The sequence below is a fragment of the Nanorana parkeri genome, unplaced genomic scaffold (genome assembly GCF_000935625.1).
Source record: "Nanorana parkeri isolate BGI_ZX_2015 unplaced genomic scaffold, ASM93562v1 scaffold617, whole genome shotgun sequence".
Classification (NCBI taxonomy): Eukaryota; Metazoa; Chordata; class Amphibia; order Anura; family Dicroglossidae; genus Nanorana; species Nanorana parkeri.
This window is the reverse complement of record NW_017306885.1, coordinates 54,043-80,020: the sequence shown is the minus strand read 5'-3', so window position 1 is coordinate 80,020 and position 25,978 is coordinate 54,043. Positions and strand designations below refer to the sequence as shown.

General features: G+C 40.4%; 1 protein-coding gene across 1 annotated transcript in view; it reads right to left on the bottom strand.

The window, feature by feature from the left end:
* PRKDC (protein kinase, DNA-activated, catalytic polypeptide) overlaps positions 1 to 25,978 on the bottom strand; it is a 130,133-nt gene that overhangs the window by 60,593 nt on the left and 43,562 nt on the right. Inside the window, exons 27-52 of the mRNA XM_018562961.1 lie at positions 25,819 to 25,918; positions 25,332 to 25,465; positions 24,034 to 24,288; positions 22,025 to 22,251; positions 20,622 to 20,830; positions 19,895 to 20,027; positions 18,907 to 19,065; positions 18,387 to 18,590; positions 17,433 to 17,618; positions 13,154 to 13,258; positions 12,294 to 12,461; positions 11,027 to 11,154; positions 9,908 to 10,115; positions 9,410 to 9,588; positions 8,758 to 8,926; positions 7,224 to 7,289; positions 6,105 to 6,177; positions 4,653 to 4,801; positions 3,807 to 3,947; positions 3,611 to 3,730; positions 3,219 to 3,362; positions 2,937 to 3,088; positions 2,700 to 2,831; positions 2,456 to 2,567; positions 1,925 to 2,052; positions 1,706 to 1,855 (exon numbers count right to left, since the gene is read on the bottom strand). Of these exons, the coding sequence (XP_018418463.1) occupies positions 1,706 to 1,855; positions 1,925 to 2,052; positions 2,456 to 2,567; positions 2,700 to 2,831; positions 2,937 to 3,088; positions 3,219 to 3,362; positions 3,611 to 3,730; positions 3,807 to 3,947; positions 4,653 to 4,801; positions 6,105 to 6,177; positions 7,224 to 7,289; positions 8,758 to 8,926; positions 9,410 to 9,588; positions 9,908 to 10,115; positions 11,027 to 11,154; positions 12,294 to 12,461; positions 13,154 to 13,258; positions 17,433 to 17,618; positions 18,387 to 18,590; positions 18,907 to 19,065; positions 19,895 to 20,027; positions 20,622 to 20,830; positions 22,025 to 22,251; positions 24,034 to 24,288; positions 25,332 to 25,465; positions 25,819 to 25,918 (3,931 nt within the window). The remainder of the gene's footprint in view (positions 1 to 1,705; positions 1,856 to 1,924; positions 2,053 to 2,455; positions 2,568 to 2,699; positions 2,832 to 2,936; positions 3,089 to 3,218; positions 3,363 to 3,610; positions 3,731 to 3,806; positions 3,948 to 4,652; positions 4,802 to 6,104; positions 6,178 to 7,223; positions 7,290 to 8,757; positions 8,927 to 9,409; positions 9,589 to 9,907; positions 10,116 to 11,026; positions 11,155 to 12,293; positions 12,462 to 13,153; positions 13,259 to 17,432; positions 17,619 to 18,386; positions 18,591 to 18,906; positions 19,066 to 19,894; positions 20,028 to 20,621; positions 20,831 to 22,024; positions 22,252 to 24,033; positions 24,289 to 25,331; positions 25,466 to 25,818; positions 25,919 to 25,978) is intronic.

Genomic DNA, 25,978 nt, shown 5'->3' with positions numbered 1-25,978 from the left:
TACTTTCTAGATTCTCAGCTCTCCCGGCTTCTTTGGGGCAGCGTCCTGCAGTGTGCCTGAGAGGATTTCACACCGGGGATTGATCGTCCGTGGCGCTTCATTGTTTTTATTTTGTTCCCGGCGGAGTCTGTTTAAACAGCCCCAATGCTGGCGACATAAACTGTACGTCAGTCACAAAGGGGTTAAACAATAGCTTTAGAACATCTTGGCAATCCGAGACAAAGTCTTGAAGGCAGTTGGCAAAAATGCTGATGCACAGGACAAAGTACAGCACCTACTGCACAGAGACAAAGTACTGCCACTCTGACAATACTTTTCAAACGTGTGGGGTTTTTTGTTAACATCTAACGCAAGCATGAAAAACTCAAGTGAAACCAGTCGGATTAACTCCGTAGAATACTCCTAAAGGGGGCTGCATTTAATTTAATTACGAAGATTATAGCACTTTGGTAATTAACATCACAGTGGCAACTGCAATTTACAATCTTGGACCAGAATAAATGGCCACAAATCATTTCTTGAAGTACTGAGCAGCACAATTACATAAGGAAGTGTAGCTTTTGAGAGTGGTGAAGGCAGGGGGAGGGTGAGAGTGAGTGGTAAAGGCAAGGAAGGGGTGGGTGGGCAGGAGGGAAAGAGTGGTGAAGGCAGGGTAGGGTGAGAAATAGTGGTGTGGGCAGGCAGTAGGGGAAAGAGTGGTACAGGCAGGGACAAATGGACTTGGGAGCTAAAGTGGTAAAGGCAGGGGTGGGTGGGCCAGGTGGGGAAGAGTGGAAGAGGCAGGGGTAGATGGGCAGAGGTGTGGGGGGTGGGGTGGTAAAGGCAGAGGTTGGTGCACAGGGAAGAGTAGTGAGGAAGTGAGGGAAAGTGTGTGTGTGGCAAAGTCGAGTAATAAGTGCTGAAGAAGGCATGCAGCAGAGTTGTAAGCAAATGTGCCCAGGATGACAGAGTGCAGATCAGAGTGTTAAAAGTTGGGGGTCTGCAGAGTGGTGAGGCACGGTAGCAGCGGTCACTACTGTGTGGATACTCCATCCACAATGCACATGCATATAATGATTTCTTCTCTACACGCGTGGTGATATGGCTTAAAGGAGAACTATGAGGTGAGTGCTTTTCACTCACCTCATAGTTCTAGCCGACCTGTGACAATGAGACTGTCACAGGTCGGCTCAGTAGATCGGGAGGTGAGCGAACACATACCGGCGTTCGCTCACCTCTAGATTCTGTCACAGCTCTCTGCCGTGACAGCGGAGGGGCTGGATTCCCCCCTCCGATCCGCCAGCGCTGACTGGCGGGGGGGGGGGGGGGGGGGGCACAGCTGGCTCTGCCTCTAGATAGGCAGAGCCAGCTGTCAGTCACGCTGCACAATTGTGCCGGGATCCGCTTCAGCGTCTCAGTATACCGCGAGCCATACTGCGGCGTCTCAGCACCCATATTGCAACATCAATATGGGTGCGACAAAGCACCCATATTGATAGATGGAACACTGATGCCTCCTTGCCGAAGTGTGCATGCAATATAAGCAGGTAGATATATACATATGTTTAAGTAAGTGATAAGACAAATAGTAAAAACCCACAGAAATTATTTTTATAGCCGTCACATGCAGACAATCATTCCCATCCTGTAGAGATACTTCTGTCAAGAAAATTTCACAATGCAGGACCGAATACAGAAGGTTGTAATAGAATCTAATCTCTCTCACCGGTTGCTCATAATCTGTTTGAAGTCTTTATTTTTTAGCTCAATATAAAGGTCTGGTATTTCTTCAGCCCTGAACATTATTATCTCCAGACACTGTGTCTTCAGAACTCCGTGAAGTTTTGGTAGCAAGAAAAGAACAATGGCCATAAACCTGTAAAAAACAAGAAATGTAACCAGTCCGGTATCATATTAGACTTCTGTAGTAAGTAAAACGCCTTACCTGTCAGCAAATATGGGGAAATTCTTCACTACTTTGTTCAAACACATTATGAACTTGTCTTCTTTATTGCTTGCATGATGCTGTTTTAGTTTTTCCACCACGTAGTCAAACACAGGGCCTTCTATGCTCTTGTAATAAAATAAATGAAAATTATGACTAATGCCAGTAAAATATTTATTTTGTATTTAAGGTTTAAAACTGCATGATGCAAAGGGAAACCCTGGGAAGTATTCATTCATGTCAGTGCCTCGGTCTTAAATGTACATAGATGGACATATGTTGCAAATTAGTATTTTGAGCAACTACAGAACACAATTATGTTCCAGTTTTTCAGTATGTTATCATAAGTTCCTAATATCAATAGCATAAAAAAACTGCTTCTAGCACTCTATTCAGGTTACATTTTGCTTAATAGTTAAGGGACTTGAATGTATTTTTAAGATTTAACTCGTAAGTTTAATGTGACTTTTAGTTATCCCTGAGTTAAGGAATATAAGCACCTCTAATTCTGTGTTAAACTAGTACACATACTTTCTCTTTCTCAGCAATGTAACGAAGGACATGTCCCAGGACTTCTGCCGCTGCCGCATAAACCTCTTTAAATCTTGTAAATGTTAGATTGTTGATTAGTGCTTTAAAGTACCTAGAGAGGAGAGACCATTATTAAACAATGACTTTCCTAAATACTGGCCAGTAGATTAGGCATAACATCTCATGAAAGGACTACATTTTAAACCATCAGTGCAATATCTCCATTAGGACATACATAACTCACCGGTCATAATCGATTTCACATTTTGGGTCATATGGAGGAAAGTTATTAGCCACAGCTAAACCTAATAACTGAATTCCCACAGAGTTATCTTTCTTGTTGGGGTCAGTGCCAGAAAAACCACTGTATATTAACCTGTTAAAATCACACAGAATACATTAAATGTAAAATAACTTTTCAAAACTACTTTTAAACTATGAGGCAAATAGAATTAAATGTGCGAAAACTTTCCACACATACTTGTATGGAATAGAAAGACAATCCTTCCAGCATTCCAGGACTGTTTTAATGATCTCGAGGTTGTGCCTGTACACTGCTTTCTTTTCATGAAACGCATGTGTCATCAAGAATTCAAGCAATCTGTTAGCCAGGATCTCATCCTTTGCAAGCCCCTAAGAAACAAACAAAACAGCATCATACATGACCTTTACTGTGCATAGAGTCTAAAATAATAAAAAGTAAGTCTTGGAAACATCTTTTAAGGTTCAGAATCATTGCAAACTATTGCATGAATTTACTTACTGTTGGTGTTGCAAAGCTCGACCAAGACAGAAGGGTCACAACTGTCTCTACCACCATGTAATGAATCCCTTTTCCACCATTGTTTCCAGACACAATCAGCTGCAATAAGGGGCTAATCCAAAACTTTGCATAGGGTCGAAAAACCTAAATTTACAAAGACTGTTATTTGACAGGTAGTTGCTGGTATCATAAAATTCAATTTTATGCATATTGGTTACCCAATGATTTCATAAATGCAAACGTATTGCATTACGCATGCCCTAAACACAACCATTATATTATGCAACCATGCAATCTAGTATTGCTTAGGGACATACAGCTGTCTTCCCATGGTTCTCTGCCACATAAAAGTGTTAAAGATATAAAAATGTAAAAAAGTGAAAGTAGCCTACCTCTTCATTGTTCACGATAAGCTTAGAAATAAAAAGACGAATGTTCAGTGGGGTGGATGGATTTCCAAGCTTGGTATGCAAATATTTCATCCATGGGGGCAGGTCTTCTGGAGCGACTCCCTGCAAACAGGCAACAAAATAAAGCAGGAGCAATTGGAAGCGATTTTAAAATGTACGTTTAGATAGGCATACAAACCTCCTCAACTTTTGGTGTGATTGCATTTTGCTGCATGTGTTTAATCAGTCCAGACATAGATGTCATACATTCATGCAGATTCAGTTCATCCATTTCAAACTCCATGACATCATCTGATGCCTGAGCTTCTGAGCTTAGTTCCTAAAAAGACAAAATGTTACGATTTATTTGTCAAATTATCAGACTAGATTGAAAGGGTGATTCATTTAATTTGCCTGTTTCTGGGTTATATATAGTTAATGTCTGAATTTTATTGGTCTGTGCTCCGCGACCCCCCTTTTAGTTTCACATATAACCTTATATAGAGTGAATACACAATTTGGTGGGACTCTTTATTCCCAAGTACTTGTCTGAAGAAGGCAGCACGATCGAATCCCGGGAAATCTTAAGTCCTACCTGGAGGCGTGGGTTTGAGTGCCTTTAGAGTCACTTTCCTAAGGAACCCTAACAATCTACAACAAAGCATGCATATGAGAGTATAGCGCATACATTAATGTAATATCTTCCCATGAAACTGACAATGTACAATTGTTCAATTTGAAGAGCTATGCGGTATGTTACATTAAAGTGGTAGTCGCACTTTCGGGAATTTTAGGAAGGAACAGGTTGTGGGAAGTTTATGTGGCAGTTTAGGCATCCATAGGAAGAGCCATTCATGCAATACTATGCTAAATACTATATAAAAAAGCTCAGAACTAAAATCAGCATGACAGAGGTTCCCCAAAAAACTGAATACATTTTGATCCATCTCCTTTGTGATATCTAAAACTTTCAATATATAATGTATCAAAGGAAATGTTAGGTTAAGCCCTTCCCTAAATCATTTCATTATATATTCATTTGTACCTTCCTTCTGTTACGTCTCTGAGATTTAATTGGATCCTGTGAACTGTAGGAAAAACTCTGGACTCCAGTAGAGAAATCAAACTGGCTCATTTCTTCACTCAGGCTGCTATCTGCCATATATGACTGTGAAGATAAGTACTGGGGCTCATCTTTAGAGGGAAAGGAAGAGAAATTGACACATCATATTTTACAGCATCAACTTCTATACCAACACATATTGATATACTGAATGATACTATTTTTCTTTCAATAGACATTTATCCATTTTCAGTACTGCTATACAAAAATAATCAGCGATTAAGTTACATTAGGTGATGTGCAACTGTTATTAACTGCTTGAAGACCAGGTGTTTAGATTAGCCGGCGGATCGCTTGTATATTAACGGGCATCGCTGCCTCTTTTCAAATAGCGGGGATTTCCCGCTCACGCGCCCCGCACGGTGTATACACGCCCAGTTACATCCAAGAAGCTCCCGGCAGGCCGTGTATACACAGCGGCTGGCAGGGAGGTAGTTAAAAAACTGATTCATATAGATCAGCTCCTAAACTATTTAGAAAAAAATGAAAATTCACTCTGCTCTCCATGCAGAACAAAGCAACAGGTGCACTTTTATACTACCCTCTACTGCAGTATATACAGATATATACCTTTCTTGGCTCTTATAGTCCTAGCTTACACAAAGATATGGACTCTCCTTATGACAGCACTGAATGGTATAATTACAATTATTTATACAGTTCTAACATATTCCGCAGCGCTGTACAATTGTTTAGACAAGACAAGTAACACTTACAAGCATCATTGGCATACAGAAGAAGTAGGTAAGGAGTACCCTACCCAAACAAGCTTACAATCTAAGAGGAAGGAAGACTACAGATGTATACCAAATAAAATGGGAGGGATTTGGGAGTACTGTGAAACGGGAGCAGAAGGCAAGGTTGTATATAGTGAGAACTGAAGGGGGGAGCGCTGTCACATGGAGTGAGTCACATGCTTCTCAATGTCCACACATACCAGGTATTTCTTGAAGCTGCAGGTGCTAACTGGAGCAGCAGAGAACTAAAGGAAAGGCGAGTAGATGCTGTGGAGGGTGGGGGATAAAGCAAAGCAGCTGCTTTTAACTGAATGGGCAAAAAACGGGTTTGCTTTAGGAGAAAGGGACAAAATATTAAAAAGGAAAAAATATTACAAAAGTACTTGTTTCCACTGTGAGAGTACCTACACTCCTTATCTAAAAGATAAGGGATTTCATATAAAAAATATATACAACCATATACACGATAAAAAAAAGAAAAGACTGTCAACAGCTTGTGCTCCCTGCATCTGTAAAGACTTTTTGTAATCCTATAATGAACATCCATGGCTGCAGGGAATCTAGGCGGCAGATGTACTAAAAATATACCCTTTCCCACAACTTTCAAAAGGTAATCAATTGAAAGTAATAACTATACCAGAATCTGCATTTGTAGCTTCTCTTGCTTCCTTGCGTATAGTAAAGTACCTTTTCCTTCGTTCCATTGGCACCTACAGCACAGAGTGAAAAATAATCAAAACACCCCAAAATGAACAATAAATTAAAGACTTTTTCACGTTGCATGAATTCTACATAAAATTTCACAGACGTATTATACTATTTAAAACAGACTTCTCTCAACAGTTAAAGTGACATTAAAGGCATAATCGTCGTCCCCCTTCCCCAATGCTGCTGTAAGGACTTAACTTATGTGTCCCGCGGAGTCTGTGCGACGTGCACGCTCCCAGGTGCCTCCATTCAGTGTCAGTGTTGCTCTCCTCCTCTCCCCTCTGGTGATCTGGACTGCGCATGCGCCCGCACACACTTCCTCCTTTCACAACGTTCGGGAGCTGGGAGTTCTGCAGCCGGGAGCAAGCGGCGCTGACACAGGTAAGATAGTTGGTATTTGCAAACCTTTTTTTGGGGCATATATCTACTGCTTACCAGCGAGTGTCAAAAAGGTGTCCAGGTAGTATTTATATCTAATATCTGTGCGTATGAAATGCTGCTCTGTGGGAAATATTCAGCTCAATTATATATTTGACAAAGTTTCCTCTGTTCATAATATCCTCTGTTCATAATAAACATAAATGGCAGGCAAACAGCTAAACAAGTACATTTCTGAGAGCTGTTTTACCTGCCAAAGGATTTGTATTTCTGCCAATTCATTCTTGAGATAAACTCGGTTCTGCCAGACAGCAGAGCCAGGTTGGTGCCCTGACTTGTTTTCCATTGCAGTAAAGTAATACAACTAGCTTTCCTCCCTGCCCCCAATCTGTGAATGGGCTGTGAAGGGGAAACAGCAGATTAGCTCATCTTTGTCAGTCTGCTCTCTCGCTATCAGAATGCTTCAAGCCAGCATACTTATGTGCTGCAGCACATCTGACAGACCCCCTAATGCTGCCTCAGCCGCTCATAGTTGTACAGGGATTGAAAGAGGCCTGTACCAAGCCAAAGTCTGGCACTTAAACTGGTTGTTTTTAAAAACATGCCTAGTTTTATTTTAAGGTTATATACGTACATGAATTAGTGATTTTTTTTTTTCATGGGCACTTACCTCAACTTCTATAGGAAAAGAGTACTGTCGGTGAAGGTCTATTATGTTTTCAAATATGAGCACATTCTTAAAAACAAACATAAAAACAAAATGTGAAAAAAACATGAGCCAAAATACAATCTTAAAGTGATAATCTTCAAATTCCTAATACAATCACCTTTTCTATGATATTGTTACGGTGACAAATTTCTTAACCAGTTCAAGTCCGCGGTGCAGAGATCTGCTTCATCAGCTTCTTCTCTCTTGCTATAGCAGCCAGATGACTGACAGGTGAATGCGGAAGTGATGTTATACACATCACTTCTGCATTCACAGTACGGTGGGAGATCAGCAAGGAGGAAGATGCTGATCTCCCTCCCATCTTACCTCCTGACACCCTCCCGAGCCGGTCCCAGGCTGCAGATGGGGCAGTGGATCTGCCCGGGGGCGCACGCGAGCAGAAAAAAAATGCCGCCTGGAGACGGCAACCCGCCAATGCGACTGTGCTGTCCGTCCGTTTTTTTGCAACGGGCGGACGGCAACTGGTTAACGGAAAACTATAGGAAGAATGAAATACACTCACCCCTGTAGTTAGAGCCGATGTGTGACACTGCAGGTGTCACACTTCGACTCTATATATCAAGAACTGAGCACTCAGAAACTGCTGATCGCTCAGTTCACAATCGTCTCCCTGCAGAGAGCGATGACTGTCAGTCATTTCTCCCTGCAGGGATTCCCCCCTCCCTTCTGTATTCATCCAGCGCAGACTGGAGGGACAGACAGAGAGGGGGCAGAGCCAGATGTCAGTCAGGTATCGGGGTGGATCCCTACAATATTGTCGGGATCCTTGCTGACTGCAGTACGGGCATTAGCCCACTATATATGCTGAGTTTTGGGTTACAGGAGGACATTTACCAAAAGAGAACTAAAGAACTGAGCATTGTTTTCTTTAAAATTTGGAAAATTGTAAAAAAAAAAAAGAAACAAAAGCTCCAAGGAAACAGTGCCACCCACTGACTGTGCTAGTTAGAGGCAGTATTAGTTAGAGAGACAGACATGCGAGTGGTCTAATGCTGGCCATAGACAGCTAACATTTAGGCCAAATCATGCTAAATTGGGTGAAATTTGAGAAGCAGGTGGCTCTGCAAGCACCACTGGGCTCCATAAGTGGGGTGAAAATGTATTGGCCGAACAGTGAACACATCCAATTCAGCCACGGGTACCATAGAATGATCATCCAGTAGAATGATCATCCTCCTCATTATACACCTAATGTCAATGGAAAAATATAGCAAACCATGGCAAAAAAAAAAGGTGCTTGTACTACATTCACAGCAAAAGCAGGAAATAATGGGCATGGGTGTGTCCAAGATTTATATAGCAGCAGCAAGCACAAACATCATTGTTTTACTATGACGAGGTACTGTTTCTCAACCCCCACCCACCCCTCCCAATCCTCTATGATCCATCAAATGTGCAGATAAAAGAAATAGAGTATGGGTTTTATTTGAAATGTTCAAAATGTGCAATCAAGGATACGCTTAATTCTGTTTACCTTTTCCTTTTTTTCTGAGAAAAGAAACGCCTGGTAGAATTTATTGTCAGTCTGAGTGCAGGCCACAACTGCCATAGCACAGTTATATGCAGCACAGTGATATTCTCGCCTCTTCTCCAGGAGCTGGCTTTCACCACTCATGTTCTCAGTATATGCATCATAGCACAATCTTGGGAGTATAAAGAAAAAAAAGTTACTATATATTTAACACTGTTCATTTTTTTAAAGTTGATTTGTGGCTTATTTAATCTACCTAAAGTTTAAAATTGTGGCTGCCAATAGCAGTTGTAATGTATTCTTACTTGGGATAGCCACTGAATTACCAAATAAATGCATTGCAGGCTCCCCACGGACAACCTATTTAGGGCTGCAGGGGAAACTTTTTGGTGCAGCCTCTGGCACACTCCCATAAACTAACAGTACTACTTCTAAGCATAATCATGTCCTCTACACGTTGTGTGGGGATTAATGAGTGTGCAAAGTATGGCCAGTGTGTAACACCCAGGGGGAAAAAAAAACACCTTCATACTCACAGCCATTAGATTACCAACAGCCACATTGACATAATAGGGCGACAATCAAGAGCTCTGTATCCTTGGCACACACCCATGTCATGCAGCAACATATAAGTTATATTTTTTACAGAACTTACTTGATTAGAGTCTTAGTGAGTTGATTTCCTTCTACATTAGATGATCCTTCAAAAGCATGATTTATTCCGGATTGTTTGGAATAAATATCATCTCTGGAGAGACGGGAATAAAGAACTTCCAGCATTTTATAATATCCCAATTTCTTGGTAAGCTGTGTTTCAAATAATGCTTCTGATGTCTGTAACCATAAACATACAAATACGATTTTGTATGGGAGATTTATATTACCTCAAAACTGAAAAAAGTTTCAGCATTAATGATCTTCAGGCTGTATGCTTTAAAACTAAAACTCCTGCCTAAAAAGTGATTGCAACAAGAAGTTTGTAATTATCTACATGATCCTAAATTGTTCTTTTATGAAAAAAACATTAATAAGGCTGAAGTGATTGCTTTATATAAGAGTACATATTAGGGATATAAGTAAGGTGTGCAGTTTTGTTAACAAAGGATGAAGAGAAAAACTTAAAAACAACTTGGTATAGTGTAAGAACATTTACCTTGATTAATCTGCCTTTGAGAGTATCCACTGATAGAGTAACGATTTTGCAGAAGAACTCTTTCAAAGAATCAAGGCTGCATTTCCACAGGAGAGTCAGAAGGCATCGGTCAATTATAGCCTGCCTGGTTGTATTTGACAGAAGATTTTCACTGGTAAACATGCTGTGCAAAGTATTCATCAGGATGACTTGTTCATCAGAATTGCCCCTTAAAAATAAAATATTTTTGAAGTGCTTTGTTTGGAATGAAAACCTTTTAGAATTGTTTTCTCTATCTCCGATTTTGCTGCAAGCAAATACACCCTCAGTTACATCTGTACATGTGGAGACATAAGGGTTGGTTATGAAAAAAAAAACTGGAGGAAAAAGGGGGTGTTGCCTAATAGGATTTCTATTTCAATTGAAAGCAGGGAACTCAATTTTTCTCCAGATTTCATAAAACCTTGTTCCTGAGTTTTGGTGCAAGAACTTAAAGGAGAACTATGAGGCGAGTGAAAATCACCCATCCTCATAGTTCGAGCCGACATGTGACGATGAAACTGTCACGTCAGCTCAATAGATCGAAGCAAACACATACCGTAGCTCGCTTACTTCTCGATCATCTCCCTGCAGAGAGCAGTGACCCTTCCGTGACCCTTAAGAGAACTACAGGGGAAAAACCCTTACCCCATAGTTCTCTTTTAATCCTGGCAATAGATCAGTGCACTACTCATGCAATTTCTCTATTTTTGTTCTCAGTTCAGTAGCCCATGCATGTAACTGTTGCGGTTTTCTTCATAATGAAGGCCTACATTTAGTAATCTTCCAAGTGATAAGAAACTACTACAACAACTTAAGGACAATACGTTAATCAAGGTGCTGGAAAGCAGCTCAACTGTGCTTCCCTAAAAACAATTGTTTTGAGTATGGCGAAGTGAAGGGGCTAAACACTCCAAGCTTTTGGGACCTACACACATCTATATTAAAAAAATCATTTATGAACCATTTAGTCATCAATCTAGTATGGAATTTATTACAATCTCTAACATTTGATGGCTTCAGATGGAGATTATATAAAGCAGGATAACATTTTTGCTAATATTCATTCAAATAATATGCAGGTCTTCATACAACACTTACCTCAGAATAACTGCTTTGAAGCTTTTCTGAAACAATTCTTCCATGATATGTTTGCTGTCACGACAAAGAATTTCTGCCATGAGCTGCAAGAGCAGTGGATTTCGGGACAGCTCCAGTGCATCCAAGAACTGAAACAGTGGACATATGTTACACCCTTTCCATTACAATCACAAATGTTATGCCTTGAGATCTGATACACTATTGGCATAACACAATAAAGGACTGGTCATCGGGTAACGCTGTGCTCCCAGGGAGCATAAGTGTGTTTTGTGTATACCCGTGCTACTCCCACAAATGACAGATACTATGTCCCACTTTTTAAGTCATAAATTACTGCTTTCTGCACTGAAATCTAGAGTCAATGCTTTCAGCACGCAAGAGATCAATGTTTGTACCCATTTCTGGCCATAGTAGAACTCTTCTCAGACATCTTCCTTTAGCTAACCATTTACAACTTTAGTAATTTGTTAGCACATGTTTCAATTATTGAAAATCCTTCATGTACCTAATACACATGTACACTATTTTGTGCATATCACACAGAATGTGTCTATTTTGTATCATGTCACAGGACAGAACTGAAACAGAGAAAAGCATTGCCTATAACAATTACCAAAATGATTGCTGTCATTTAATGAGCTGTCACAAAAGAAAAAACAAAAAGGAGTTGAAATCTGACTGCGGAGAGAAACAATGAAAAAGGATAAGGGCTTGTTCATAGCAAGATCGTTGGGCTGTGTTTTTCTGTACACTGCTGCACATGTATGGTGTGAACAGGGCACACTGAGAATAAATGTTTTAAATGTGCCCAGTTCACACCATACATGTGCAGTGGTGTGCAAAAAAAAAAAAACACAGCTCAGCAGACATGGTGTGAGCAACAGATTTTCTACCAATGAATAGGGATTAATAATTATAGTAGATTTGGAAAGCAAGATGCCAGCAAAACTGCTACCAGAACATGGTAATTTAAAATATGTCAGATATTAAAGACATTTATACTTTCCCAGTGCTCCCCTACAAGACACATTATTTCTTATGCATAATGCAACACTCATTGCTTTAAATCAAGGATCGCATGTTTGAATTGATATAACTCATAAAAAATACAGTTTGAGTGATACAAAGACAAATCAGCTGCCAATATGACTTCCTGTGCATCACTTCAGCTATAGGCAGGAGTTCTTTACAAACAGTTTTCAGCAGCCTTACAACTCTGGTCACATGTATTATTTTTCCTGCAGAGAGTTTAACAAACATTTCTTACCTTCTTCACCGTGTCCACATAATTATTGTACCGTAAGGTGCCTTTAGGAAACTCATCAGATCTCATTGGAAAATTAAAGGCAACAAACTGCTCAAGTGTATTTTTTAACTCCTCAAGTCTTTCATCTTTGAGGTTGGTAAAGAAAGGAAGAATTATAATAGTCTGACTCTATAAAACAAAAAATAATGAATATGTTACATAAAAATAAATACAATCAAATACACAAGTAACTGTTAAAGCATCAACACAAAAGGTTATACAATTAGTTTTATTGCTATTTATGCAAAAGGTGAGTAACAAATTCAACACACTAAAATGTCTTGTCCTACCTATCGCTGTACTGAACCAACATTTAAATCAGGACTGTGAAACTGTTCTTATAGCAGGCAAAACATAATTAAAGCAAACAATGTTTCAAAGTTCTATGGTTAAAATTATACAGAAGACAATCTGCCTAATTATTTTCATGTATACTGAAATAGCTCTGAGTTTGTCTAGTATTCACAACTTAGTTAACCACTAAATGTACAAATTGTTCATAACCACTGAGTGGCGAATATTACCAATGTTTCCACTGGATGCATTGGTTTGGTTGCAAAAGATTCCACAAAAACAAAAGACAAATGATAGTTAGCAGATGACCCGGGTTTCTATTGAATACTATTTTCATCCCAATCTACTGGGAAATTATTGTAAGATTAGACATCTCCAAAACAAATACACAAAAACACTAAATAATTACAAAATATTTCATGTACTGAATATGTGTGGTGCCAATACAGAGAAACACAACACCACTGTATTATGATGTCATCAACTAATTACCTGGAATAGAGAGAGAAGACAAATGTAAGGCATACCTTCAAATTAAGACCAAGTTTTTGATCTGTGAGAAGACTTGTGTAAGTCTTAAACACATTGCTGAAAGCTGGGTGACTTGTATCAAAAGACACAGAAGAATCAATCTGAAAGAAAACATAGGAAAAGATGATTTATACTGTAAATATTTACAAAGAACTACAGAAAACTCCAGATAAAAACCGTTCAGATCTTTAAACACGCCCTTGTATAGGCCAACTCCAGATAAAGAATGTATTTTTTAAACTCTTATAGTGGGTAAGGGTTAGAACCTTCCCTTATGTTTAACTGCTGGTTGTTTCCAATTACGTCCTTCTGTGTTATAGCCTTCAAATAGATAGGAAGCGAGGGAAACTCTCTCCAAAGAGCCATCCTCCTAACCTGTCCATAGTATGGGTGTAAAAAAAAATGAGGAAGAAAAAAAGCATTTACAACTTGACAATGTTATTAAGCTATTTAAAATGCTGATTAAATCAATGGATGCTGCTCCTTGATGTTTAAAAGATTTTGTTTCCTGCAGAATCAGCTGACCCCCTGACCACTGGTCTTAATATCCTGTTTTAGGATGGCTCATTTCCCTTGCAGGGTCCTATGAAGCCACCCTTGAGTGTGCTAGTAAACTGTGTGTCCCCCCCACTAACACACAAGCACAGCAAGGGAAAGTGCCACCCAAGACAAATGCCTTGCAGTAGATATGCCTCTGGTTACATAATTATGTTTGTATAGATATAAACAGGGTAAGCAGAGTTATGTTTTAAGCTATACACAGCTGTATCTATGAGAAATGTCAGAAAAAACATATTTATATATAGTGAAAGCAGTGTTACTTATATCTAGGAGAACACTGAAGCCACTCCTGCAAAAAAAGTAGCATGCTGGGAAAATAAAGGCAAAGGATACTACAAAGACAAAATTGGACTTCTTTATAGTCCATTGAGGGACACAGGAATTCTTATACTGTCAGGTTATACTGCCGCCTACACATGAAATGGACACTGGCAAGAAAACAGTCAGTAGTCAGCACAGGATAACATCATGACTCAGTTTTGGTAGTGTCTTTAGGAGAGTGGACATGTTTCCTTCAGAAACCTGACATTTTTACTGTACATTGGTGTTACTGATGTTTCTGGTTCCTTCAGTCACAAGGGGCCTTGTACATTACAGGGTCTCAGAGTGTTGCTATGGTGACCTGTGCTTGTTATACTTTATAAACTGTACTTCATAAGCTGGCCACAAGTGAAACTCTCCTCTATTTCTGCTCAGGCTTGCTGGGAAATTTTTTTTGTGTTTTTCCCCCCTTTTCCTCCTCCTCTTCCCTGGCTACTCAGTTTTGATTGACAGCAGGCAGAGGGAGGGTGCAATAGCCAGCCTGCTATTGCAATTCATTTCAGTGGCACCCCAAACGAGCATCCCGCCCACAGTGTGATCGCCCGCTCTGGAACGTGTACTGGAACCTGCCTTCCAGTGCAGTGTGATTACAAAAAACGGTGCATGCAGTTTTATTCTAAAATAAACAATATGTTTGTAACACTGCATTTGTCTATTTTATTTTAAATAAAAGATGGTATTTATTTTTATCAGATGAATCGAACAAATAATTGGCCAACTTATTGGTTAAGAAAAGAATCTTTAGTCGCAGCCCTATTAAGAAACATTTGTGTTTTCTTCTTCACGTCCTCATTGAGACCCTTGCACCCAGTTCCTAGTTCGCCCTCTAGGTCTTGCACTCAAAGTCTGCCAAAATGGCAAAGTCTGCCAAAATGCATTCCTCAGCTAGCAGTTGAGCCCCCAATTTCCAGTGTGTAGGTCATCTGAATAACTTACATATCAGATACTTCGTTGCATCTAATGGTATTCCAGGGCTGCAATCTGGAGTCTTGCTCTCTGCTACCTACGTTTTTCCTACCTCCAAACTTCCTGTGCGATCCCGCAGATTGGCGTTTTTTTTTCCCTATCAAGCCCTCTCAGATCTTCTGGATCAATTATTTCAATATTTTTATTAAAGGAGAACAATGGGGTCAGTGTTTTTCCCCATAGTTCTCCTTAGGGCAACGGGAGGACACAAACTAGCGTCCTCCCGTTACAGTAAGCTCAGTATACCGCGAGCTACAGCTTCGATCTGCCAGCTTCCATCTTCACTAGGGGGGGCTCCCTGACCTACAGGGTTGACTGCTCTAGCTGTCTCCTGCTTGAATATGGACCTTGATCCTAAGTGTCACCTGGGCACACCTGCTACTTCATCAGCCCTTGTGTTCAGTCTAGTCCCCATTGTGTGATGCTCAGACAACCTTCCGTACAGAGAGTCAGCTTTGTGGATCTTTTGTAATCAGCACTTTTCCCAACTTCTCCTAGATCTGAGCAGATCTGGTTTGCATGGTTTTAGTGTTGGTGGCTGTCACCGGTGGGTGAGGCAGATTCGCTAAAGTCCTCTCTAAAAGGGCTGACACCTTGTGTACCTTTAGATCCCTTATCACCTTGTATTTGTTAGTATCTGTATTGTGGAAAATTTGAATTTTGGGGGTTTGTCGGCTTAGAACTATTCTCCTTTATGTATTTTACATAAAATTTTTACAAACAAAAAACCCCCCCAAAATTCACATTTTCCACAATACAGATACTAACAAATACAAGATGATAAGGGATCTAAAGGTACACAAGGTGTCAGCCCTTTTAGAGAGGACTTTAGCGAATCTGCCTCACCCACCGGTGACAGCCACCAACACTAAAACCATGCAAACCAGATCTGCTCAGATCTAGGAGAAGTTGGGAAAAGTGCTGATTACAAAAGATCCACAAAGCTGACTCTCTGTACGGAAGGTTGTCTGAGCATCACACAATGGGGACTAGACTGAACACAAGGGCTGATGAAGTAGCAGGTGTGCCCAGGTGACACTTAGGATCAAGGTCCATATTCAAGCAGGAGACAGCTAGAGCAGTCAACCCTGTAGGTCAGGGAGCCCCCCCTAGTGAAGATGGATGCTGAGAGGTACCATTAGGAGCTTCTCATGTCCCGAGGACAAAGGATCTTCCTAAGGAAGGGTGTGTAGGTCCAGATGGGACAAGGGGTGCAGGGGTGAGAGGAAACCAGTAAAAACAAGGAAGGTGCACTGTCCTGTGCAGTAGCACGTGGGAGATAAGAAACAATTGAAGGTGGCACCATAGGCAAGTGATTATCCTGTGGTCTTGAATGGGCGCTCTCTGCCACTAAACGCTGAAGAGGAAGCACAAACAACCACTAGGGAGTATGAGCCACTAGGTTAGTATGTACAAACATGTTGCACCCGCATATCAGTAAAGCAAATAGGCCCCTAGTGCAAGGCAATGACACAGGTATTCTCTATAGATCAGTGCAGATGGATGAATTTCACGTCAACATTTGCATTCTGACAGCCAGTGCCTACGCCTGTCAATATACACAAACAGGGGCTGCAGTCACTGTTTGGCCGACCATTTTTCATCCAGCTCCTTGGATTTTTTTTAAATCAAAGTTTGTCAAGCCGGGGGGTGGTGCTGGCAGGGGTACCCACTGTTAAAAATATTACTAGTGTATGGCCTTGTATTGCTGACAAGGCTGCACACCAGCTTGTCAAAAACCTCTGAGTTTGGCCCATGCATGCTCTCTGCGCTCTCCATTAAATCCTATGTTGCTGCAACAGAATGCAAACTCTCCCTAGGACTGAATAGATGGTAGTACTGCCCATGCACAGACCCGGCTCAGAAAATTTTGACAAAATTAACTCTGCGGCTTGTAAATGTATAACATTAAAGCTAGGGATGCACCGATACCAGTGTTCCAGGATCGAGCACGAGTACAGATATTTCGCTGTAGGTACTTGCCGATACCGTTCCTCCTGCTGGCATGGAGCCGGCTTCCCGGGCAATCAGGAAGCCGGGTGGGTTCCTAATTTCCCGGGAAGCCGGCTCCATGTTTGGCCAGGAAACCGACTTCCCAGCCAATCAGCATGAAGCCGGCTTCCTTGGTAATCAGGAAGCGGGTCATTACATGCCGCCCGACTTCCTGATTGCCCAGGAAGCCAGCTCTATGTTCCCCACCGGCAATGCCGGCCAGAGGAAATCTTCCTCTAACCGGAAGTTCTGGTATCGGGGAAGGTATCGGAGCATTTGGGCAAGTACAAGCACTCACCAAAACACTCGGTATTGGCATCGGTGCATCCCTAATTAAAGCAATGCTAAAATGAATCATACAGCAAGCATACCTGTTGGAAATAAACGCGTAATAAGCAATCATTACACAATAAATAAAAATAAATAAAAAGGTACCTGTAGTACTTTAGCAAGTAATGTCAGCACTGCCATTTTGCTCTCAGGTGATGAATCTTTGTCCCACCAGCTCTCTAGCTTCAGCCAGTTTTGTAGTACAGCATTTACCAAAGCAACACCTTGTTGTTTTCGGACTGCACGTTGTCTAAAACTTTGATCGAGCATGCCATTCAAGATGGTGCTTACCTTGGTAAGAAAAGAAGAAATGAATATTAGTCTAAGTGTTAACCATAAAATGTTGCAAGTTCAGAACATGAAATACATAAGAAACTGTCATATATGCTGTGGCAAGAATGCAACCATGGGAATTCTCAGCAGGATCTCTGAAAATCAAGAGAAAATAAATAGTTTACCTCCTCGGCCAGGCTAAATATAGCAGTGGCAGTATGTGTTAGTTAACTTGAGTATAATGCTATGACTACTATGTCTAGTGTGTGTTCTTCCATCTCAAAAGGTCCCTTAACACCTTTGTGGTGCAAGGCAATCTATTCGTTTTGAATGGGCTTGCCAACCCACTTCAGTGCACTGGAAAGCGGACCTGCCTCTTCGAAACGCAATGAGCAGTAGTGAGTTACCATAAACTGTGCTGCAAATCCGCTGCCTTATGCTTCAGAATGAGTAGCACTGCAGCACACATCACATGTAAAGTACGGCACAGTGCGTTGCGGTGACAGGCCAAAGGTGTAAAGCCAGCCTTAGGAGCAAACATGTATTACAATAGAAACCCAACTTAACTAAAGGAACCAACTTTTCTTGGTTCAGACCTACTAATCTCTGACACTTTGAAAAGGTAAAGTGGCCAAACATGGGAACAAAAACACACTTCCTTTACAGGTCTTGAAAGCAGGAGGCAAGAAGACACCATAGGTTTACAATGTGGCTCATATGTGATATTAATAGTGCTAACTCTTGGTTTTAGATGGATAATAGAAATTATAGATAAGTTCATACTACCATTTTAGGATTTTCTGTAGAGGATTTCAGCAGATGTACAACTACAGCATCCAGATTTTTTAAAAGTTGAGTGTTGATGGTTTCAGAAAACAAACTGTAGAAATATTCCCCATGAGAAAAGTTAATGAAACTTCTTTGTGAACTTCCTGACAAAGGTACTGACAACACCATTGTGTTCAGCAGGAGACTTACAAGTTCTTCACTCTGAAAAAAAAAGTGTTCATAAAGAAAAATAATGTTCAAATATCATACTGACAGAACAAAGATCCTCTGTATGATTTAGAAATACAAATTGCAAAAGGTGTAGAAAATTCTACCTTCCATTGACAAATACAGCATGGGGTGTTTTATTTTGGCTTTACAAAGTGTATATAATATACAGATGTGTGATTTACAGGTGTGTATTATTATGCAGTTAGCCTTCAACGTGTGTAATCTGTGAACAGCAGCGATATCAAATGGATTTTTCTAAATTTCCAAGCTACAACATGATACATTTTAAAGTCTTCTGCAGCGTTACCTGTCCACTGAAACTAAAAGCCAGTTGTAGAATACCCTCAGCAAGACGTTTACTGCTGATGTCTAGGGATGGAAGGGACTTTCTCTCATCACCAGGGGCAATACCTTTATACACAACGGAAAGAAGTTTGGATCCAACAGAAAAGCTGAGCCTTGTAACCTAGAAAGAATAGTAATGACAAACTTTACATATGAATACTGGAAAAGCAAGAATTAACTTACCTAATTTACTTAGCATATTCCATTTGTTTCCCCCCTAAAAGTTGGGGGTCTGCAGAGTGGTGAGGCACGGTAGCAGCGGTCACTACTGTGTGGATACTCCGTCCACAATGCACATGCATGAGCATATAATGGTTTCTACTCTACAGGCGTGGGGATATGGCTTAAAGGAGAACTATGAGGTGAGTGCTTTTCACTCACCTCATAGTTCTAGCCGACCTGTGACAATGAGACTGTCACAGGTCGTCTCAGTAGATTGGGAGGTGAGCGAACACATACCGGCGTTCGCTCACCTCTCGATCCTGTCACGGCTCTCTGCCGTGACAGGGGAGGGGCTGGATTCCCCGCTCTGATCCGCCAGCGCTGACTGGTGGGACGGGGGAGGGTACAGCTGGCTCTTCCTCTGGATAGGCAGAGCAAGCTATAATTCACGCAGCTTGTTGGATCTCGACAGTAATGTCGGGATCCGTCCCGGCTGCGCCGGTCTCAGAAGTACATGAGCTTCTTTCTAGCAGATTACAGCGTGTTTTGTCCCCCATAGACTCAATATAAAACGAATGACAAAATTACTTTGCACATTTTTGCGTGCGTGGTACACGCTTTTGACTATTTACGCTAATGTGTCACTATCTGCTCAGGTGTAAACACGAGCAAAGTAGTGCAGCGAAAACGCTGTCGCCCAGTTATGAACAAGGCCTAAAATATCTTAACAGAAGTTGTGTTTCTGGAGCATGCACATTTGTAAAATAAAAAATAAATAATATTCCCACCTGTGTCTGCAAGGTGGAATTCAGCAGCTCTGCCTTCTGAAGCTGCTTACAAGCAGAAAGAGTGGCACCCAACTTGATACGGTCATGTTTGGCATCTGGATCATACAACTCAAGAGAGCACAGGTCTTCAATGCTACACAGAGTACAAGAAAATGGCATATAAATATTTATTATTTTTCAAATACATGCAAATAAGAGTTGGAATTCAATAAGATATTTGCAACACTTTTCTCCCTTTAAAATTACCTGCGCCTAATTCATGAAAGCCTTGCATCAGTTTTGTTCTGACACATGCAACAGATTCAGGTAGTTCATATTTGCGTCACTTTCACAAAATTTACCGCCAGCTCATAGAGAACAAAACTGGAGGTAATTAAGATGAACTCTAAGTTGGCATACAGAGACAGACAACCAAACATGCACTGCCTTTACTACACTGTAAGGTCACTGTGCAGTAAAAAGAATGGCATGTTTGTGCTGGGAATCTGTCATGAATGGCTGATGCCATTACCCAAATATAGCAATGAACATATCTGGGTAATGACATCAGGCAGCCTCCCTGTCCCTTTGTTTACATTCAGCTGTGAGCCAGGGAATCTGCCAGCATTGATCTCAAACATTAGATCTCTTTAGTCCTACCGGCCCACTCCAGACCTTTCCTTTCCTGCAATATACAAATATATTTAAAGAAATTACATGATATTAAGAAAGCAAGTTCAAACTGTACCATTTAAGTGTTACGTTTTTCTGCAATGCCATCTCTAGGGGTCTCTTATACGGCGATTTCACCAGTGCTGTCAGTAAATGTATGCAAACATCAGGCAGGTTCTTCATCACTTGAACGTCTGCTGTGTTGAACCCAATACTACACGGATCACATACAGTGACTGCAGTTAATTCCCACAAAAAATTATTTAGCAGATCCTTTTCAAGCGTCTATTTTGTAAACAAAAAAAATAGTCATAGAACTGCTTTAGGGTTTTTTTTTCTTTATTAAACAAATATGCTTTAAATATTCAATATTAATGCATAGCTCTCTACAGGTCAACACCAGGTGCTTACCTTTGAACCTGACCTCCAGGGGTGTATCCTGCAGTTATCTTTAGGATAAACTAGTAATGCTGACATTTTAAAAGTGAAGTCCTACCTATGAGTAAGCACTATCACTCTGAAAGCAGATCAAGGAGATTTTTTTTTACTTGCCATAAAATCTTTTCTTTGAGTCCATTTAGGGACACAGGAATTCATAAAGAATCAGGTTATAGTGGTGCCTACAGGAGGTTGGAAAGTTGTATGTCTCAGTTTTGTAAGCAGCCAGACATACGGCCTATAAAAACAAAGGGGCCTCAATAGACTGCCAAGAAAATGTACAAAAATCTTATTTTCTCCATCGTCCATTGTGGAACAAAAGGAATTCAGAAACAGTGGGGATCTCAAAAAGAGTACAACTGAGGGGTTGGCAACAGCCACTCAGTGGACCAAAAGAATCTGGAAACCACCTGAATTTAAAAAGTATCTGAAGAAAAAAAAAAAAAGTATCTGAAGAAAAAAAAAAAAAGTATCTGAAGGACCAACTGCGGAATCAAGGCTAGATGAGGGAACTGTCTTGACCAAGGGGAGGGGGTACAGAGGAGCAACCTGCAACCTGATGCTCAAGACCAGGACAGAAAGTCGCTGACAAGGGAAAGCATCTACCTAAAGCAACAATGGATTCCAACCAATGAGAGACTGGAGAGCAAACGAAAAAAAAAAAAAATTGCAGGAAAACAAAAAAAAAAAAAAAAAAGCCAACAAAAGCCGGTGTAAAAAAAAACAAAACAACAAAACACATTGCCCGAACGGGAGCAAACTAGATTAAAAAAAACAAGGTGGTTAAGAGAAAAAAAAAAAATCAAGCCCTACAAAAGACAGGTCCCCAGAGAGAAATATGAACAAACAAGAATTCTTTAACCTTAGTTACAAAGTGAAAACAGGATCCCAGAGGTGTACAAGAGATTTTTCAGGAGGTAATAGCAGGCACCTGGCGGCAGTTGATGCTGGGCAGGAATTTTAAAGATTTGAAATGATTGACAGGTTCACTTTAACTCACATTAATTTAGAATATATTGATATAATAACAATAAGGTTTACCTTCCAGAAATCCTGATGGCAGTTCTCTAAGATCATGGTTACAAACTCCATAATGCGTACTATAATTGTGCATTTGCTGTAGTTGTACTGTTCCATCTCATGTGGGCTGAAATCATTGGATTTGGAGCCTATTGTAAAGCAGGTTTGTGCTGCTCTGATGTCCTTCATTGAAAGATGGCTGATGAAGAAGTACAATGCTTTGAAAAAGGATGACTTTTGTGAAGAATCTGAATAAATGAAAAAAAAGTTAACTGATTAATTTTAACAAGAGAACTGACTATTTCTCATGGATGGAACTATAAGATCTTTTTGTCAATCTATACAAGTAGTAAACTAATGAACACACAAGAGAAGAGATAAACATATGGGCTGGATATGTGCAGATAGATTAACACTTGTAATTATTTACTTACATAGTTGCCATACCACCATGTTTAAAAGGTACCATGTGCCTGTGCTGTTGCTGATGATTTAGAAGAACAGTTTTAACTAGGGATTCACCGAAATTTCGGCCGCTGAAACATAGTGGTCAAAAACGGCACTTTTGGCAAAATGCCAAAAGTGCCATCTTTCAGCTGAAATAGTGGTGCATCCCTGGTTTCTCTCCTCCCCACTGGGCGCTGCTCTGTGTTCCAGCGGGGAGGAGAGAAACTGTCACAGGAGGCCGAGCATTGCGGGGGAGGAGAGCGCTGTGAGTGGGCGGCGTCTTTCCTTCCGCACCGCTCAGCCTCCTATGACAGATTAGGAGAGCAGTGTGTGGGCGCTGACAGCTGTGAGCGCTGTCACAGGAAGCTGAGCTCTCCTCCCACACCACCCGCTCAACCTCCTGTGACAGATCAGTGTGTGGGCGGAGACAGCTGTCACAGGAGGATGGGCTGGCGGTGCGGGGGAGGATTCAGCTATCAGATGAGATCGAGCTCTTCTCCCTGCACCACCCACTCAACCTCCTGTGACAGATCAGTGTGTGGGCGGAGACAGCGGTCAGCTGTCAAGGAGGACGGGCCGGCGGTGAAGGGGAGGAGTCAGCTATCAGAGCTGACTTTTTCCATTTAAACAAGAAAATATCAGGGATCTGTTTAGACCCCTAATATTTCCCTGAAGCCCCAACAGTAAAGTAAAAAAATATTTAATACAAATAAATCAAATATTTTAAAAAAATTGAAAAGATTAAAAAAAATATTTTTCGGTTTCTGTTTGACATTTTTTTTATTTTTGGTTTCGTTTCGGTTTTGAAAATGTCATTTCGGTGCACCTCTAGTTTTAACACAACTCCTAAGAGTAGAAAAGAGGATTTTTGTACTTACTTGTGAATCCTTTCCTAGAATAGCTGATTGGGGGACAGAGCTGAGTCTGAACATAAGCTCTGCTTAGGAGAACATAGAGACTAGGCATAAAAAGCAGAAAGGCACGTCCTCTGTTTAAGCTACACCCCTCTGAACAGGAAGAGAGGGCTCTGGATTATCAAAAAGAATATAGAGAACAAAATGGTAACAAAACAAGTCCTTCAATTTTAAAAATGATTTATGTTTCTTACTGCTGCTACCCCTCTCCGTTCTGTCTACATGACAGGACAGACCGACCGATGAATGCTTGATTCAAGCTCCACATAAATGAGCACTTGCGAAACTACAAATACACAATCGGCTCTCTCTGGGCAGCATCTGAGCTCAGCATTCTGCAAGTGAGAGAGAAAGCGAACTACGCATGCATGGTTAGGCTAGCAGAGTCTCCATAGCAGAGTGTTCAGCCTTGAGAGGCTGGGGCCATGTATCCACGGAGAGGAGGAGTCCACGCTAGAAAAGTAAACCATTTAAAAAAATGAAGAATAGTATTTTAGCTGTCAATCTAAGCTGTAATGTATATGGATTTTTATGGATTGTCATTAAATGGATGTCATTAAATGTGAACTAACTCTTTAAACGTCAAAGTTCACATAAAAAAACAACGCGTACAAGAACAGTTATGCAACTGACAATTACAGCTATAAAAAACAAAGAGTATTTCCTCACCTAGCAATGTGTGTGGCTTCAAAACACGCATGCCAATAAATGTATTGTAGCAATCCAGAGCTGCAAGCAACATGTCCATCCACCGAATTACAGCTGTCAAAGTGAAGACCTCTTTCAGTTCATGGAGAGTGGCAATGTGCAATATTCCACAATTTTTTGGATCCATATTGCCTGCACCTTCAAACCTATCAATCAAGAAACTGACACCATCTTTCTTAATAATCTCATCCAACCAGGCAGATGGGGATTTCTTTTCTGCAAATTGCAAAAAAATCACGCTTAGTATTCAGTTCTACAAAAACGTTATACAGATCTACTCGGCTTATCACTGAATAGGGGTAAAAGCAAAAAGTGTTCTACAGCAGCTATAAAGACTATTCATGGCAGCAATACAGAAAGACCAGACAAAGGATAAACACTTTGGGGTATGATTTTATCTTCAACTGAACTGCATTTTCCTATTTCATGCTACTTAATACAGTGGCTGAATTTGGTTCCATGCCATTTTGTTTTCATAACATACTTGCTTTCACCATTTTTTTCCTTTGTTTTATCTTGGTGATGCTGATCTTTTGCAACCACCTCCTGTCTAGATGCATGCACTTCAGCGGGTTTCCTGTCAGCGACAACAATATGTAGTACATAATGTGTGCTGAAATCAGAAGCCCATGAGACAGGGCGAGGAGAATGTAGGCGTACAATTGGGAGACACATTACAATCCTATACAAGGAAGTGCCTGAACAAGGACCTGTAAGGCAAAATCCTTAGGCATTATTTTATTTAAAGCTTCACATTAAAAAATATTGAAAACTAATTTGGAAACAGAAATAAAGTGTATGCAAGAGTAAGAGGAAATCTTGCCAAAGAAAAGGCGAAATCCCCTCTTAGACAGCTATCACTGAAACTAGTGTCCTTATTGGATTTCCCCTCACTTCCTGTTCCTGTAACAACTATAATATTTTAAATCTTCTCAATTTGGAATACAATGAAAAACCAACAGAGCTTTTTAAAATGTATCTAAATAAATAAATAATAACCTTTGGCTTTATTATACACTAAAAAAGCTGATATCAAATTGTAATCATTAGGTTTACATGTACAATAATACATGGACAGTCCCAGAACATGTCACATATATTGCAGGTTTATTGCAATTGGGTTTTGTGGCTTTTTAAAATAAGTTTAACAAAAAAAAAGTAGGACAATAGGTGTATGAAGAATATTTTTACTTAACCATCTATTACTATTACTATCTAAATAAAGGAAGGATCAGCGTATTGCATTCATAGTAAGATACCTGGTAATAAAGGAACAAATTCAAAGAACAGTTCCATTGCCTTGTGCCTGCAATCAGCCTGAGGGCGCCCACATTGTTCTAACAGCCACATAACAATGTCCAGGAGACGAAGAGTCTTGCTTGGAGGAAATCCTCTACATTAAAAAAGGATGACCAAACATGTACTAAATGCATCAGTTCTCAAAGTTATCTGACTTTTCTTACCTCCAGTAACACACTTTGTAACTGAAATATATTCATAAATCTTTAAAAAAAAAACACATTATACACATCTTTTGTGTTGCCAATGAATTATTAGGGGTTTTATGAAAAAAAAAATACAATTCAAAATGCATACATTTACACTTTGTTAAAATTGTTCAGTGTGTGGTTTTAGAGACTTTTTCCAACAAGAAACAAACAAAACAAACACAATGAGAAGTTAAAGGAAATTAGCTGTCCAACATAACCGTCAACATATACAGGGTATACAGATGAGTAACTGCACCTTGGTATGCGCCGCTTAGATGCCTGGTTCAAGGATGGGGCTTTGTGAACAATAATACGTTTTAGATGGTCAATGGCATCGCTACATTGCTGAATAGTTCCTATAGTGAGAAGAATAAAAATGCACATTGAATAAAAAAAAAAAAAAAAAAGAGCATTCC